General features: G+C 42.1%; 1 protein-coding gene across 1 annotated transcript in view; it reads left to right on the top strand.

Moving 5' to 3' along the window:
• The window catches only part of SLC16A2 (solute carrier family 16 member 2), a 108,490-nt gene extending 94,542 nt beyond the window's left edge, over positions 1 to 13,948 (top strand). The window contains exons 5-6 of the mRNA XM_050964662.1: positions 2,875 to 3,103; positions 4,575 to 13,948. Of these exons, the coding sequence (XP_050820619.1) occupies positions 2,875 to 3,103; positions 4,575 to 4,795 (450 nt within the window). The 3' untranslated portion in view covers positions 4,796 to 13,948. The remainder of the gene's footprint in view (positions 1 to 2,874; positions 3,104 to 4,574) is intronic.
• Positions 13,949 to 15,814: the final 1,866 nt, after the last annotated feature.

Here is a 15,814-nt window from a genome sequence, read left to right as displayed (position 1 = left end):
TAACCCTCCCAACACCTCGAGAGGTAGAGAAATATTATTAAATCAATTTTACAGAAGAGTCAGTTGAGGCATAGAGAAGTTATTTGATTTATCCGAGATCTTGCAGCACCTCTCTGACAGAGCTAGGACTAGAACTCAGGAAGTCCTGACTCCTAGTGTCTTTCCCTGACCACTAGACACACTGCCTTCCTCTCTGGATTTTATGTGCACACCATTGACATCACGTGGCTGATCCATCAGATAGCTCTTCTCAAGGCTTCGTAAAAGGTCCTTCTCAAGGTTTGGGTGTAGTTGCTCTTCAAGGAAAAACAGAGGATCCCATGGCATCATTGGGTTGACAGTAGGGGGTAACACTGGTGTCCTGTTCTGTATTCCTTATCATAATTTAAAAACCCAACAACTCTGGTTCTGATAGTGAAGGGCTTGTCTACGTGTGGCAATGTGCATAACAGGGGTGTGATTGCTAAAGCACATTAACATGCTGAGCACTAATTGGTCTGTGTAGCCCCTGCTGGTGCTCACTTAAGGTCCTTGCAGCTCTTTAAAGTGGTACTGTCAGCAGGGTCTCTGACCCAATTAGTGCACAACACGTTCATGCACTTTAGAAATCACACCCAGTAGTGTGCATTACCGCACTGTGGAGGCAAGCCTCCTGTGAGCTGCTGCCTTCATGGTACCTAGCTGTGTTTTGGGGATAACTAGAGTATGAGAGTTCCTACACAAAACTATATTCTCCTCTCTCTTTCAGTGTCAAATTCAGCCCTGGTATAAGAGGAGCTACTCCCCTGGCTTCAAAGGAATTGCTCCCACTTATACTAGGGCAGAATCGATCCCTTCTAAGCAGCCTGGGCTAGAGTCACAAAATAAGTTAGGTGCCTACATCCCAGAAACAGGCCCAAATGGGATTGACAAAACCCCTGCTCAGGTGCTGCTGAACCCTATAGGCACCTAAACTCACTTGGCATCTCAAATTTTGCAGTAAAAGTGCCCTGAGCACTTATATTTCTGCCTCTGCATATGCGTGTTGCAGCCCTAAGTCCTAGAGCAATGCACAGACTGGGGAGAGATAGGCATTCCTCCACATGCGGAGCCCAATCCAGTGCACATGCACAGAGACCACCTACCAGATCAGGCCCCTGTAGACAAGCTTGCACAAAACTGCTGGGAAAATGGGGGAAGAGGAGAAGGACCTCCTTCTAAACTTCTGTGCCCAGTGGTTAGAGTACTCACCTGGGACATGGGAAATGCTGGTTCAAGTCACCCCTCTGTCTAAGGGGAGGAAGGACTTCGAACAGGGATCTTCCATCTCTCAGGTGAGTGCCCTAGCCAATGGGCTGAAAGTTATAAGGGGGGGGGCCTCCTCCCTCCCCCAGTTTCTTGCAAAAACAGTGTAGGCAAAAACACTAAAAGAAGATTTGTAGCTGAAAATCCCAAGTAGAGAGAGGTGCCTCCCTGTAGTCTGAATTTAGGCACTAACTCCCTGAGGGGGGCAGGGCTTAGGCTACATCCTTTGCCTTGGTACCTCCCATTGGCTCACTTAGGTGGAAAGCCACCTAGCTTACTGGCTTTTGAGAATCCCATTCCTAGGATCCTAACTCAGGCTTTGTGAATCCCAGTGATATTCTAGGCACCTAAAAGTTAGGCAGATCAATGCTGAGTGTAGCACTGTCTACACTCCTTTGCAAATCTAGCCTCACATGTAATGTCAGGTAGATCTACAATGTGGGGCTAAAACACCTTTATTCCTTATTGCCCTAGTATAGGTGTGTTGCCTCATTTCTGTTAGGGCTTTAGCTTTTGGAGAAAGAAAATCTGAGTAGTATTCCTGCCTTTTATTTCTATAGTTTATGCAGGAAAGGAAATACTAGTGTTTTATCTTTCAAACTAGATAGCTTTACCAAGACTAGAGGCTTGCATGCAGTTCCAAGAACCAGGAGGTCTAAATATTTATTCTTGCAGCTGTGGCAGATACTACAGGCTGTAAAAAGGTAACCAAATACAATGGGCAGTAATTGCACTGTTTTAAAGTCACCTTAATGAGGGCCTATGTATTGTGTAACTTTATTAACACTTAATAGGTTTGCTAATATGCTGGGCTTTTCTTCTTCTGCAAGCTTTTTTTCCTCTTCATTATTTCCACAAACTGTTCATTCTCTGTAGTTAGGTGTTCTCTTTAGGTTTCTGGGCCATGTTACCTCAAGCATGGCATATGGGAGGCAAAGTCAGAGCCTAGGGCCAGATTTTCTAAGGTATTTCGACTCCTCCTACTGGCATTTTCAAAAGCGCCTACGTGAGTCAGGCAACTTGCATAGATTTCAATGAAGTTAGGTGCTGAATCTGCTTTGGTGCTTTTGCAAATACTGTGAGGTGCCTACCTGCATTTTTAAAGTGCCTAAATGCCTTTGGAAATCTGGCCCTGTTGGATAAATAGTCAGTGTTCCAAGGCACAGGGCAGGTGGGATGCCTGGAAGCAACGTGTCAAGGTTAGGAGAGTGGCAAGCAATTGAGCAATTCAGTTGGAAGCAAATATCTGGGGCAGTCAAGAAGGTGTGGTCATTCCAGAGAGTGTGTGAGGTCGGGAAGAGAGACAGGTTGCTTATTGGATGTAGTACTTGGCAAGGTCAGTCCAGACACGTGTAGCCAGAAGGCTGGGGAGCTGGCAATGGGTTCCTGAATTATTTGCATAATTTCTCCAACAAGCTCTTTTCTCTTAGAAGGAAATGCTCTCAAGTCACCAAGGAAACTACAGACTGGGACTATGGGGAATAATATTCTGCCTCTAGTGTCCCTGCTGCCCTTGGACTTGCATTAGGAAGGCATGATTTTGTCATCTGTCACAGTTATCTTAATGATGTCTATACTTTGCTCCTTCAGGTTGCCTCCTTTATGCTTCTGGGCCTCATGTGCATGATGATCCCTCAGTGCCAAGCGTTTGAGGGGGTCATTGTCGTCTGCCTCTTTCTTGGACTTTGTGATGGATTCTTTATAACCATCATGGCCCCCATAGCCTTTGAACTGGTTGGACCCATGCAAGCTTCTCAAGCCATTGGCTATCTCCTGGGACTTATGGCCATTCCAATGACAGCTGGCCCACCAATAGCAGGTCAGTAACCATCAGAACATAGGGCCCTAGGATTTAGTTAGAATTCTTTCTTAAGTTTTTTGCATTAAATTATTGGAAGGGTGATGTGTTGTTAGAGGAGTAGGGTTATCACCTTCATCTGTTCTCATATTGTGTGATGCAGTTTCTTACATTTATTTGATCCTGTATCCACTTTGACTTTGGCTGAAATACATCTACAATTAGCCCTTTTTTCCATTTGACTGCCAGCAGTTTTCCCTTCCGGCAGCTGAATAATTGAAAAAATGAGCAGAGGATGATTCGTTTTCAAGGCAATTTAGTCAAATTTTTCAGCACAATGAATAACAAAATTGCCAGAGCTAGTGAACATTCCAGTAACCTGGCAGAGAGCTGGACTTACAGTTATGTAGGTGCCACTTGTGATCTGCTCTCATATGAAATTTAGGGTTGGAGTTTTGCCTGATCAGCAAAGGATAAGGCCCGAAACTGAGTCAAATCGAAAGATATATGCATGGGCCCTGATCCTGGAAAGACTTGGACACATATTTAAGCATGGGAGTAGCCTCAAAGTTCTTAAAATTTGAATGTGTATGTAAAACCTCTGCGGGACAGGCCCTTGAACAAGAAGAGCATCTGCAGTTGCACTAGCTAAGCAAAAAAATTAAGGTTATCAATCCGTAGACAACTGGGCACAAACTGATCACCAGCTGTTTTCAGGAAGAAACTCTGGCTGTTGCAGAATTATAAGCTTTACAGCACTATTCATCAGAAGCATCCTGAACTGGGTCTATCACACACAGGATTAGGTGTCTTTCATTTATACAATTCCTATGTAGGAAGATTCCCAGCAGCCCCTTCCTAGTGAGTTTCCAACAGCCCTAGAAAGATGATGGCAGTAAATGCATCAATCTCAGAAGCATGGCCACCTTAGAACTCACTGAACTAATAGAAGTGTACAGTTATGCCTGGGTTTGGAGGGATTCATTTATAATTGGTACATGTCAGTAGCTGTTCATTTCTTCCCTAACCAAAAAACTAACTAAAACATGCATCAGCAAACCTAATATTACAAAGGAAGGAAGTTAAGAATGAACCAATTGCACTTATAGATTGCCGTTACCCTCTTTGCTTGTCATAATTGTTTGACAATCAAGTATTTAAGAAATTTATCTGAAATGTCTGATTATTAAATACCTTGATTTAGTTTTTGAGGTGAATCTGAGATTATACATTCAACTCTGATTTAAATAACAATTCACATTTGAGATCCTGATTCTTAAATTTCTTAGTGTGAAAATGCCATTCTGATACAAATGTTTACATACCAGTGGGGAACTAAACATCGATATTGTTCCATGCTTTAAATATCAAATCCTTCTAAGTCTAATTTATGATGGAGTTGGAGAAAGACTAAGTTGTCTCCTCTTTTGATTTAGGAAGCTTAGATTAGCCATCATACTGAAGCAACAACCAGTGTCCTTCTGTTTTTCAGGATACCTCCATGATTATTTTGGGAATTACTACCTAGCCTTTTACTTAGCTGGAGTTCCCCCAATTATTGGGGGCTTGGTCCTCTCTGTTGTTCCTCTGACCCATCAAAGAATGCTCAAGAAGCAGCAGATGGATTCTGGCAAAGACAAGATGTTGGTTTCAGAGACTGTCGTGAACGGTGAGCTACTTCCAGGCTGTCCTGCCACTGAGGCGCACGTATAAAGCCTTTCCCCATGCAGCCATCTACCCCCAGACACACACACACACACGCTATCACCACCAGCATCTCCTCGCTTGACTGAGCACAGGCCCTTTTCTAAAAGGAGCAGTACCCTCCCAGATTGCAGATGAGCAGCACCAAATACGTAAAGAAGAGAGTTCTCCTAGTTCCAAGCATGAGCTAACGGAGCTGTTTTTCAGGATGTTTTGATTTGAAAGTTGTCTTTCACCAGCACTTTTCTAAAGAGAATCCTCACTAGAACTCTAACTCCGTTCCCCTCTCCCAATTTTCTGTTTCTCACAGCAATGGTTTACAGTTAATTGAATGCCTTTAAAACAGGCTGTATGTGGAGCTTGTTAACCCGTTTGATTTTAGTTTCAGATCCATGCCATCACACAATGGTGTCAGTGCTGCCTGGATGATGCCTTGGAGTGGGATTCCATTCCATGCCACCTCAGTTTAATCTGCAATTAACAAATTTTCAGACTGTTTTTTGATCCCATGTGAAGGCAAAAGAATTCCAGTGGGGGTAATCTTTGTATCTTTTGTGAGAGTGCTCTGTCTCTCCTTGTCCTTCAAAGAATCTATCTTTGAAGCTGTCAGCATGCTTTTATGGACCATCAGTTAATCTCGATAGTATGGTCTGCCAGTAGAGTCAAATTCCTGCTATTCATCCCTTGCTGTCCCATGTTAATGTACACCAAGAAGGGAACAGCCCCTTGCTATCTAATCTTCTACCCAAATTGGCTGAGGACAGTGAAGGTAAGTTAATGCATTGGCTACTTCAGATGTGAGTTTCAGTGGTCTCAACACTCCTGTCCTTCCATCTGTTCTTGGAGTATGCTGCATTGCAGTGGAAGAATGCTTCTGACCACTTGCTGTTACTCGGTGTATCACTGGTCTCCACCAAAGGTTTAGGGCTGTGGGTCACTGCAGGAAAAAGAGAAGGGGCTGATAAAACAGAAAGGCAGAAAAGGAAGTAAAAAAAGAATGATTGGCTTTGCGCAGCTACTATGAATGACCAGCTCTATGCATTCAGGTTTACTGCTCTGAAAGCCAGGAAACTGTTCCATTTCCCAGTGGCTCAATCTGTCATTCACCTCAGATTTCTTGACCAGTAACTAAATGAGTATGCTTCCAAACCATCCATTGAGAGGGGAAGTAACGGGGGCTATTTTAGGATTGTGCTGTAATCATTAAAATACTAAATTTGGAAGGCAACAAAATTACTAGCATTGAATCCTCCAAGAGGAACAGTTAGTCGGAGCTGAGTCCTGATGTTTACACAAGTCAGCATTGGCCTGAGCCATTCCAGTTGGTTAACTCCTCTTTTAGTATTATTTTTTTAATTAAGTTGCAGTATGTGAGTTAGTTTTTGCTCAGAATTCTGAATCCCCTAGCGTACCTGCAGGGCTGTCAAAACATGTGCCATGTGAGCAGAAAGGTAATGCACTGCCGTGCAGACGAGCTCACACGTACCTGTTCTGTATTACTGAATAATAATCAACATGTCAGTGTTACAGGAGCTGTGGGAAAAGACCGAACATATTTTAAAAACCACCTGGCTCCTTTTTAAAACTAAGAAATAGTCTGCTGCAGTATTTAACTCTGCTCATGCAGGAGCCCTGCAGTGGACCAGAGTGAGAGGTCGGTTTGGGAGGGGCGGGGATTGTGCAGATGCCGGCAGTTGAGCTGGCTGGGTGTCCTAAGTGATTTGCATTGTGAGAGAGAAGCATTCTCTCTTAGTGCCACTGATGCAATATGTGGCTTTTATTCTCTGAATATTTGTGTGCTGCGAATGTCTCTGTGCTTGATGTAGGAAGAATAGGGTCAGCTATCCAGCTGGATCGTTGCAAATCAAAATCGCCAGCAAGGCCTTGGTGACCTCTGCCCTCCTATGAGCCAGCAGAGAGAGAGCAAGTTCGGCAGAAATAGAGACCTCTGGGGTTGCACTGAATCTAGTTCATAGAATCAAAGACCAGTACATCTTGATCTCGGAGAGAAACCACAATAAAAATAAATACAGCAGAAGTGAATTCACGGCATAGAATGAAGGCAAAACTCAGCACTGCACAGAAGCTAGTTATCACCAGGGCAGGAGTGGCAAATACAATATAGGGCTGAAGAGAAAGGGAGCTTCCCTAGCTCCATGTTTATGAAACCAGTAAGCTGCTTGTTAACCAAGAGAAATGAGGTTCCCTGCGGATCTACCTCCAGTGGGAGCCCTGAGTATCTGATAGGAAATCTGAGTCACAGATGATTTTTCTAGGTTTCTATATTGGTGATCAGTCAGTAGAGAGGGATATTGTTGGCCAAAAACAGAGAAATTGGGTCCTAGATGTGAAGTGATCATACATCTACAAACTTTTTTTTTTACAAGCCATGAACTTAAGAAAAAACTACCATTAAAAATGTTACAGGAAAAATTTTACAGATGGACATACTGTGGTAACCTTTCTTTATTCTCATTGTGAATGAAGAGGTCTGTAACCTTAAGACAAAACATAGACTTATCTCCAGTCCATGCCTACAAGTCCTGTTAACATTCGCCTTGGTGGGAGTTTGGCATATGGATTGTGGACTCAATATGTCCCTTTTGCTTTAACAGCATTGCCTGTATAAGCTAAGATCTTGTGTTCTGATCTTTTGTAAATTTCAGTCCTTGTAATATCTGGAGAACTAAATGATATTTTGTAGCACTTACAACTTAACCCAAACAAGATGTGTGTCTTTTTTCCCCCGTCCTCAAAAGATATGCGTGCTTTTCTGTCACCTTATTTACTGTTATTCGATTCACATGGTCTAACATACGAAGCAAATTTTCTAAACTGATTTCTTATTTTGTGATGTGTATGCCAGGAAGCAAGCGACACAGCAAGACTGGGCACATATCAGAGCCTGGAGAGATTGCGTCACCAGGATAGATGCTTGATGAACAGGCTTGTACTTTATATCAGTGCCTTGATATGGGCCAGACTGTGATGCCCTTGTTCTACTAATAGTCCCATCGACTTCAGTGGGATTTCACACTGGGATTTTTTTTATTCCATTGAAGTCAAAGGGACCATTGGCAGAGTAAGAGCATCACAGTCTGACCATAAATCTCTTACGAGAAGAGGCGAAGAGGACTTTGCATTGCAAATCTCTTCATGTCTTGGGGTGGGGGGGAGGCGGTGTATGTATGTCCTGTGGGGGGGGGGGGTGTTATTGGGGTGTGTTGTGCGCGTGTGATGTCTCTATGTTAGCTGAGGGTTTTTTTTAGCTTATTCTCAATTTTGGGCTTTGCTGTGAAGAGGTGGAAGGGGGTTTAATTTAAAAAAGAGGAAATAACTGACTTGTAATAGTACAAGCAGTGCTGTCTCAACACCAGCTCTGAAACAGTAAACAGATGCATGTCAGGGTTCATAACTAATTGACTACACATACTGATATCAAACAATAAGGCACTATGTGTTGTCTGCAGATTAATTCTAAATAGTAATACTTTTCTAACTCCTAGGAGACCAATTACAGATAAGTCCAGAATTGTCTCAGAATTACATGCCCAATACTCTTCTTACCTTAAAGATCTCCCACTGAGCAATAATCCACTTTCTGAAAACTTTCAAAGCACGTGGGTTTTTATGTGCTAGAGTATAACAGCATCATGAAATTATGATCCACGTCTTTAAAAAGGTTTTAGCTTTCTGTATCATCAGAGGTAGCTAGCGTTCTCTGCAAAGTAGATGGGGAGTGCCATAGTAAAGGTAAACAAACTTAGTTTATCTAGATTTAGAGGGAAAGGGTGGGGGTTAGCAAACAGTAGTCTAACCTCAACATCTTTTCTGATTGTAGGCGTACTTTTAATCAATAATTAAGGGACCAAATTCTTCTACAGGAGAGATGTTTATTTGAAAAATTAGGGCAAAATTCTCTCTCATGATCCGTACATTGAAGCTAGACTCTGATATTTGGTGCTTTGAACAAAACAGATGCGGGTAAGGAAAGCCAAACATTGGAGCAGCCTTATGCCAGATAGATGCAGGAAGAGAATTTTGCTTTTAACTGTAAAATAAGCTGCTCTCTTATAGTTTAGTAAATTGCTTACATAATTATTGCACACTATTGGTATGCAGTAGAGATGAGGCTGAACGTCTGAGTGGTGTTAACCTTGTAACAATTGCATTAAATTCCCAGAAATTCCCTGCCCTTGCTTTGTGCCCATTGGGAGTCCACTGTTGCAAAGCCAAACTATGACTGCAAGCAGCTTCTCCAGTGTAGCCAAAATGAAGTGAGATGCATGGGCTGCTCTTCCTGGTGCATTATCTGGGGAGCTAATATGCTTGTGGTTCCTGCTAAGGACTAGGTTCTGAAATTCCTACTGGGACAGAATTCCTGTTTTGAAATCAAACTTGCCAGAGTAAAAACTATAGGATCATTCCCTGGAGTGCAGTGTGACTTGATCCTCTTGTTCAGGGTGAAGTCGTACTCCAGCTGACAGCGAAGACTTGATCCTTGCTTGTCCATTGCTCTGCAAAGCGTGGGAGCCCTATTTCTTTTTTCTCGTCAGTAGATAATTTAATAAAACTATCTTCTTTCTGAATCAAATCAAATCTATGAATCGTGTCATGTCAGTGTGAGAGCAGAGGCCACCACCATGACAGCTTGAAATGTCTGTTTCCTGTTCCGTTTCATTTGGGGTGAGGCATTTGCTAGATGAAGCCTCTCTAGCACCAAAGCAGTGTTGACCTTGGAGTATTAAGTGATAGTGCACAGGCTGCAGTTAATGAAATTATCTTCTCTTTCAGCAATAAAACCATGGGAAAATCAAGCAAGGAGGGGATAGGCTAAACTGTGTGTCACAATAGAGTTAGCAGTGGATCCAGAGAGAGCTGAAGACAAATTTATAACCCTATATTACAGTATGTCAGAATAGGACATGTTGTAGGGACACACCAGTTAAGGAAATATTGGAGTTTCCATTCTAAACCCTTACCTGCAAGATGCTCAATGGCTGCTGCTAAAAACTTGGTATATAAGATTTAACTCCTGCCACTCTTGGAGAAGACAGGACAAGGTAGCAGGGATCAAAGGATCATGTTTTCTTCTAAAAATCTGTTTAAGTTTATATGAAAGTCAGAAAATGGGTGTGTGCAGGTGGGTGTTACCATTTGTCGGTGATCTGGCTGACCTGGGTATTTGCTGCACTCCATAATTGAAAAATAATTATTTTTCGAATTGATGTATCTCGAATAAGGTTGGGACTTTCTACATAAAAGAAACCGTTTCATCATCAATGACGTTGAGGTTTTATGTTCAGTTTTTTTAAAGCTTCATTTACCCTAAACACACATTAAGAAATGAAATTCAATAATCCACATTCTTAAAACTGCCTGTGGGTGAAATCTGTGGAAAGCCATACAGACCATTTATATCCCATGTAAGAGTTTGAGCGTATGGAGTCTTTCAGAGGCCTTCTGTGCTGGGATGAATTTCATCTTCAACGCACACTGGTAGGCCAGAATGTCACTATTCAGTGATGACCTATTTCTTCAAGGAGTTTTTAGACCCATCTGTATTTCAGAGATGGCATGAACCCAGACTCGGTGAAGGAGTCCAAGTTAAATACATACATACTTAATCTACCGTGAAGGAGTCAAATTCTGCTCTCAGTTACTATTGTGGTGTTACCAATGTAAAAGGAAGTCACTGGGGTTGCATCATAATAACAGAGCAGAAAAAGACCTGATCTGTCTATCTCGGTGAGTGCCTAGCACTAATGGTGCTGAGGACTCTCTGATTTCGGCATCAGTATCTTATACAAACCAGTCAAGCTGCCTGTGTTGTTGCCGCTCTGCATTATGCCTGACTTGGTCATAGAGAGCGTTGCTACTGAAGTGCCTCAGAATAACCATGAGCTGAGCCAAAACCTCCGAACTAGGAGATCGGAACTTCAGTTCTAGTTTATAATCTCTCTTGGGCAAAATCATAACACTAATTTAGGCAAAGTTATTAACAAACTAATTATTTGTATTGCATTGCTTGATTCTTAGCTTCACTACTTTTCATTGGGGCAGAATAACCTTTCCTCATCTCACTGGAAATGGAAAATATGAATGGGCTTAAAAGAGCTGAGGACATGCCCCAAACAAAGCAGTGCCTCGTGTCTTTTCCCCCATCCTCTCAGCATTCATTCACTAGAGCTGATGACCAATATTCCTCCCTAGAGAAAAACTAGCTTTCCGAAATGTCAAATTCTGTAATTTTAGGGCAACCCCTTCTAATTTCCAGCTGTCCTTTAACCTGCTGGAGGCTTTAGAAATATGCACTATACAAGTCATCCTTAAACATTCATCCAGCTGACAAGTCTGGGTAATACCAGCATTCTAAGGTTAAACACTAGTGGCTGTGGCTGTAATGCCTACTTGGTTCCTTTTTAATTTTTTTTCATAGTTCCTTGGTTTTGATCCATTGATTTGGCAAAATTGCTTATTGGGTCCCTAAGCCAACAGATCAGACAGCACTAGTTCATAACAATTAAACCATATGAGGCAGTTTCACACATCATTTCCAAGGAAACCCTCTGAGAACTTGCTTACAGGGAACCTTCATTTATAAAGGAGAAAAATGGCAATCCCAAATTGTTCCAGTGCGTAACAGTGCAAACCTCCCGCTATAGTGACATTATTATGCAGTGGGGAAATGATCTGAGTATCAGAAGGTTCCACTCTAGTCAGCCAGAGCCTATAATATGGTTTGCATTCTGGCTCAGGATTTATTCATACATGGACATCCCAGCTCATCTTTGGGAGCAGAGCAGTGTTCTATATTTACTGAATCACTAGATTTGCCTCCTATTAATCATCATCGCTGGCATGACTTCCTGATGGCATTTGTGCACTTGAGACAGCAGGTGTCATTCTTCAGTTTGTTGCATCTTGTGGGGTCACATCTGTACCAAGTTGGTGTCAGATGTCGCTGTTTTCATTGAGTGCATATGTGCAAATGGCATCATGAGTCGCAAAGCAGTGGCCCTGGTGACTTTTGTTCTAGTGACATTGATATCGCCTCTGCACTTACTTTAGCAGAATGATCCCACATGACCGTCTCGTTTTTGTAAATAATGTTGAAGTCGCTTTACTGTTGCCGCCATGTACTCTTAGTCTCCAAACAGCTGGAATACCGGGGACTCTAACCACACTCTGTCCTGTTGTGTTGGAGATTTTGCAGCCTTCTAGTCAGGCTTATGAAACTGAATCATCTCTGAAATAAATGTTTTAAAAACGAAACTGTGCTGTTCGTTTACCGTTCAGTAACCTAATAGTAGCCTGCCAGCTCCATTTACCTCTTACACACATAGAGCTTTCCAAATCAAAGTGCTTTTCCCTTCAAGAGTACATATCTGTTAAAACATTTGCATTACTGATTGCAAATGCAGGACCTAATGAACAGAGTATGCTCAGTGTATGCACTCTAGTCCTTGTCAAATGCAAGAGGTACATATCAAACAAAAAACAACAACATGGTTTTAGTATGTGAAAAAATTGCTTTTGAATTATGTTTTCTATAGCTAAAGATTTTTTCATTTTATAATGTACCTTCCAAAGTTCATTCCCTTAGCTACTTTCAGTTCCAACTGCCAAAACAATCGGAAATGTAAAGCATTACGCGTATTGTTGGTCTCTAGAGTTAGCCATTCTGTTTAGTAAGGAATGAAACGTTGTGTACAGTTTTTTTGGGGGAAGGGGGATTGCTTTTTAAGAGATGTGCAGGCTGATTGTTTACTGAAGTCAGATTTCTGCTTGGATTTGACACACTCCACTTTTCACTGATCACAGACAGACTTCAAACTGTCTTTTTTGGTAGGATATCCAGCCTTCCCTCAATCCGTGCATGAACTTTTGATCCTGAAATGGCTTTGCTTTCCAGAATGGTCTTTCTGGAATTTCAATGCATTTGGGTTTGTTGTTTTGTTGGCTTTTGAGCACATCAAATCAAATTGCCCTGTACTTTCCCAGCATATCCTATTTCAGCAGACCCAGGAATTTCACATAATGGAATTCATCAAAGCAGGAGGAGGGACTTTGCTTGGGAGATGTTGGGCAATTTGAAAACAATCCATTCTCCCCTCTTGAAATCCAGCACCTGAGGCAACTCTGTGTGTGAACACCAGAGGCTGAGGTTTGAATTTATGCTGATGGGTAACAGATGAGTCTGGTCATTTTAAAGCTGAGTTTCCAAACCCATTATGAAGATCTTCATAATCCTATAATGAATGGTCCCCAGTGCCCTCCCTGTCAAATCTGTTTGTTTAAAGGATGGTTTGGGTTATGTGCATGGGAATGTCTTTCAGGCCCCAGTGAGGTGGTGGGTGATGAGCCCTTCAGCATCCCTGTAAGGCATTTTGGAGGCTGGGATTCATTGCTTTAGCCAGCTTTCCATGCTGGTTTGCTGGTAAAACTTGCTTTGAGGGTGATGACCAGTAGTCCCCACTAGAAAGAGAGTGGATAAAATGCTTATTTGCCCTAGGTAGGCTTTACAAATCCTCCCATTTGTCCTCTGCTTGGAGCTCCAGCTCATCATCTGAAGGGTGTGGCCTGCCAGCTACTGAGCAGCCTCAGCACCTATTGAAATTGCTTCAGGTCAATGGAAGCAGAGGGCATTCAGCACTTAGACCTCAATTTGGCAGAGTTCTTACGCATGTGCTTAAGTCCATCCCTATTTAGCAGAGCTCTTGTGTATGTTCTTAACTTAAAATTGAAGTCAATTCTGTCCAGTATAGCTATGTGTTCCTGAATTAGTGCTGAGCACTTTTGCTGAATGGGGCTGGATTTTAAGCATATGCTTAACATAAAGCAAGTACTTAAGTGGTTTGTTGAATCAGAGCCATATAGTGGGTGATTAGTACTCGATAGAATCAGGCCCTTACAAGATCATGATCTTCAGATAAAGAAATCTAATTTATAAAGCTCAAGGCCAGAGTTTGATGTCTCCTCCAGATAAATGTTTTATATTCCCTGAAGTTTTGTACTTGGAAGTGAAGTATTTGGATGTGTTTAAAATATGATTGTCCTTTTCAGATGTTAACTTCTGATTGTTGATATAAAAAAGCACATTTTTGTAAATGTTTGTTAATGTTTTAAGGACGTGTAGAATTAAAAGAGAGAAAAAATTGACTGGGCTTTTACTTCTTTTCTCTCCTTGCCATATTTCCCTTTCCTGCCTGATCTGCGCAAACAGCCTTTTTCTGCCTTCCCATAGATCCAGTGTCCCTGAGACAAACTGATTTCAAAACATGCCTGCATTCAGTTGTGGAATTTTCAAAGATAAGGAACTTCAGATATTACAATATAACACAGCATTGATTTTCTAGACTCTTTCATACAAACTGAAACAACCTAAGGCACTTTGCAGAGGTAACTTAAAAAAAAAATCCTATAGGAAACTTTTCAATCCCATTACATTTTCTGGGCTTTTAGAATGTCTATGGAACTCCACAGTGGTTTCATCTCTACTACATTCTGTAGCAGTTTTCTAGAGGGGCAGACTCATTAGCAGCATGGTTTTGGAGGTTATTTTTAACCTAGCCAGTTACTGGGCTCTGCTTTTGGCAGATTTCACACTGCATTTGTCAAATACTGAACCATCCACACCAAAAAGAGGGTCGGGGTCGGGGGAACAGCGATTCATGGGGTTCTGGCTACTGGCCTTTCTGAATGTCTGGCTAAAGCATCCAACAATTGTGATCTGTTTTCCTCTATTAGTTGCCAGTGTTTCCTTGATTGCACATATTATTTCCTTGATCTGTATCCGTCTAGTCCTGTAGAGCACAGAACTTAAGCTCATACACTGTCTCTCTCAGCATACCGATTGCTGTACCCTTAAAGCTCCCTGTCCAGGGAAGATGTGGGCTGCTTCCATTCCCTTTTGCACAGGCTGAGTGGTGCAAAGGGAATGGAACAGGCCAGAGAATTTACTCCCCTGATTACCTTTCAGAGGGATTTTTGTTGCAGGTTCTCCAAACCCTTTACACACTGTTAGCTGATTTAAGCCTTGCAACAGCCCTGTTTAGTATATAGTTCAGCTGCAGAGAGATTAAAGCGTACATGTTGAAAAGGATTCACTCACTGTCAGTGCTAAAATTCCTGAATACTCAACTTGAGCACAAATACACTCAGGCATCTACTATGAATGGATTCTTTCAAAAACATAGACCCGTAACTATGTGACACACCAAGTCCATGGCAGAGCTGACAGGCTCCAGGCATCCTGCACTAATGGCTAAAAGTTCTGCTTCATGATTTACGTGCTGTCGGAGAAAAACTCAGTTCTCGCTTTTTGTTTGGGTGCAGCAAAATCAAATACTTTATTATTTCTCCAGCAATTGCAATAGAGGGAGGGAGTGCCTTAGAACACTGGGTCACCCCAGTCCCGGACAGGTCTCTCAACAGATAAACAATTACAGCAAGCATTTATACCTTTATTACAGACAATAACAAGCAATAATACAGACAATAATAAGCAACAACTGCATTTTGTTTATACATAGGCCATCCTGCTATCTTATTTTTCTCACTTCTGGAAGGCACCAGTCTACATATTTGGTTATTAATGCAAGGTCGTGACAACTTCTCACACAGTTCTTTCCTACTCGCCTCACACTATCCTCGCTTCTACAAGTCTCACGTCATTAGGGTTACAGCTGGCCTAACTCTTGCTAACAAACTGACATGCATTAAGATCCCCTACAAATCCTTGTCAATTCTTTCCCTTCTTCCACAGTGCTAAATCATTGATGAAAAATGGAGAGAGAACCTTTTAGTGCTAGGCAGTGGCAAAAGGACCGAGAATTGTTGCAGAAGTCAAGCTGGGTAGGAGCCACTCTTCTGGCCATTACTTCTGTGTACCCTGCCGCTTCCACTGATGATCAGGTGGGTAAGATATGAGAATTCCTTTCTCCAACTCTACCCACGCCATACCACTGGCTCCCCCTGCTGGCACAACTGCAAGTCTGCTTGCATGACTTCTGGAAAATTCAAACA

This window comes from Gopherus flavomarginatus, chromosome 8, assembly GCF_025201925.1.
Source record: "Gopherus flavomarginatus isolate rGopFla2 chromosome 8, rGopFla2.mat.asm, whole genome shotgun sequence".
NCBI lineage: Eukaryota > Metazoa > Chordata > Testudines > Testudinidae > Gopherus > Gopherus flavomarginatus.
The sequence above is the reverse complement of the archived record's forward strand: the minus strand, read 5'-3'. Positions and strand labels throughout refer to the sequence as shown.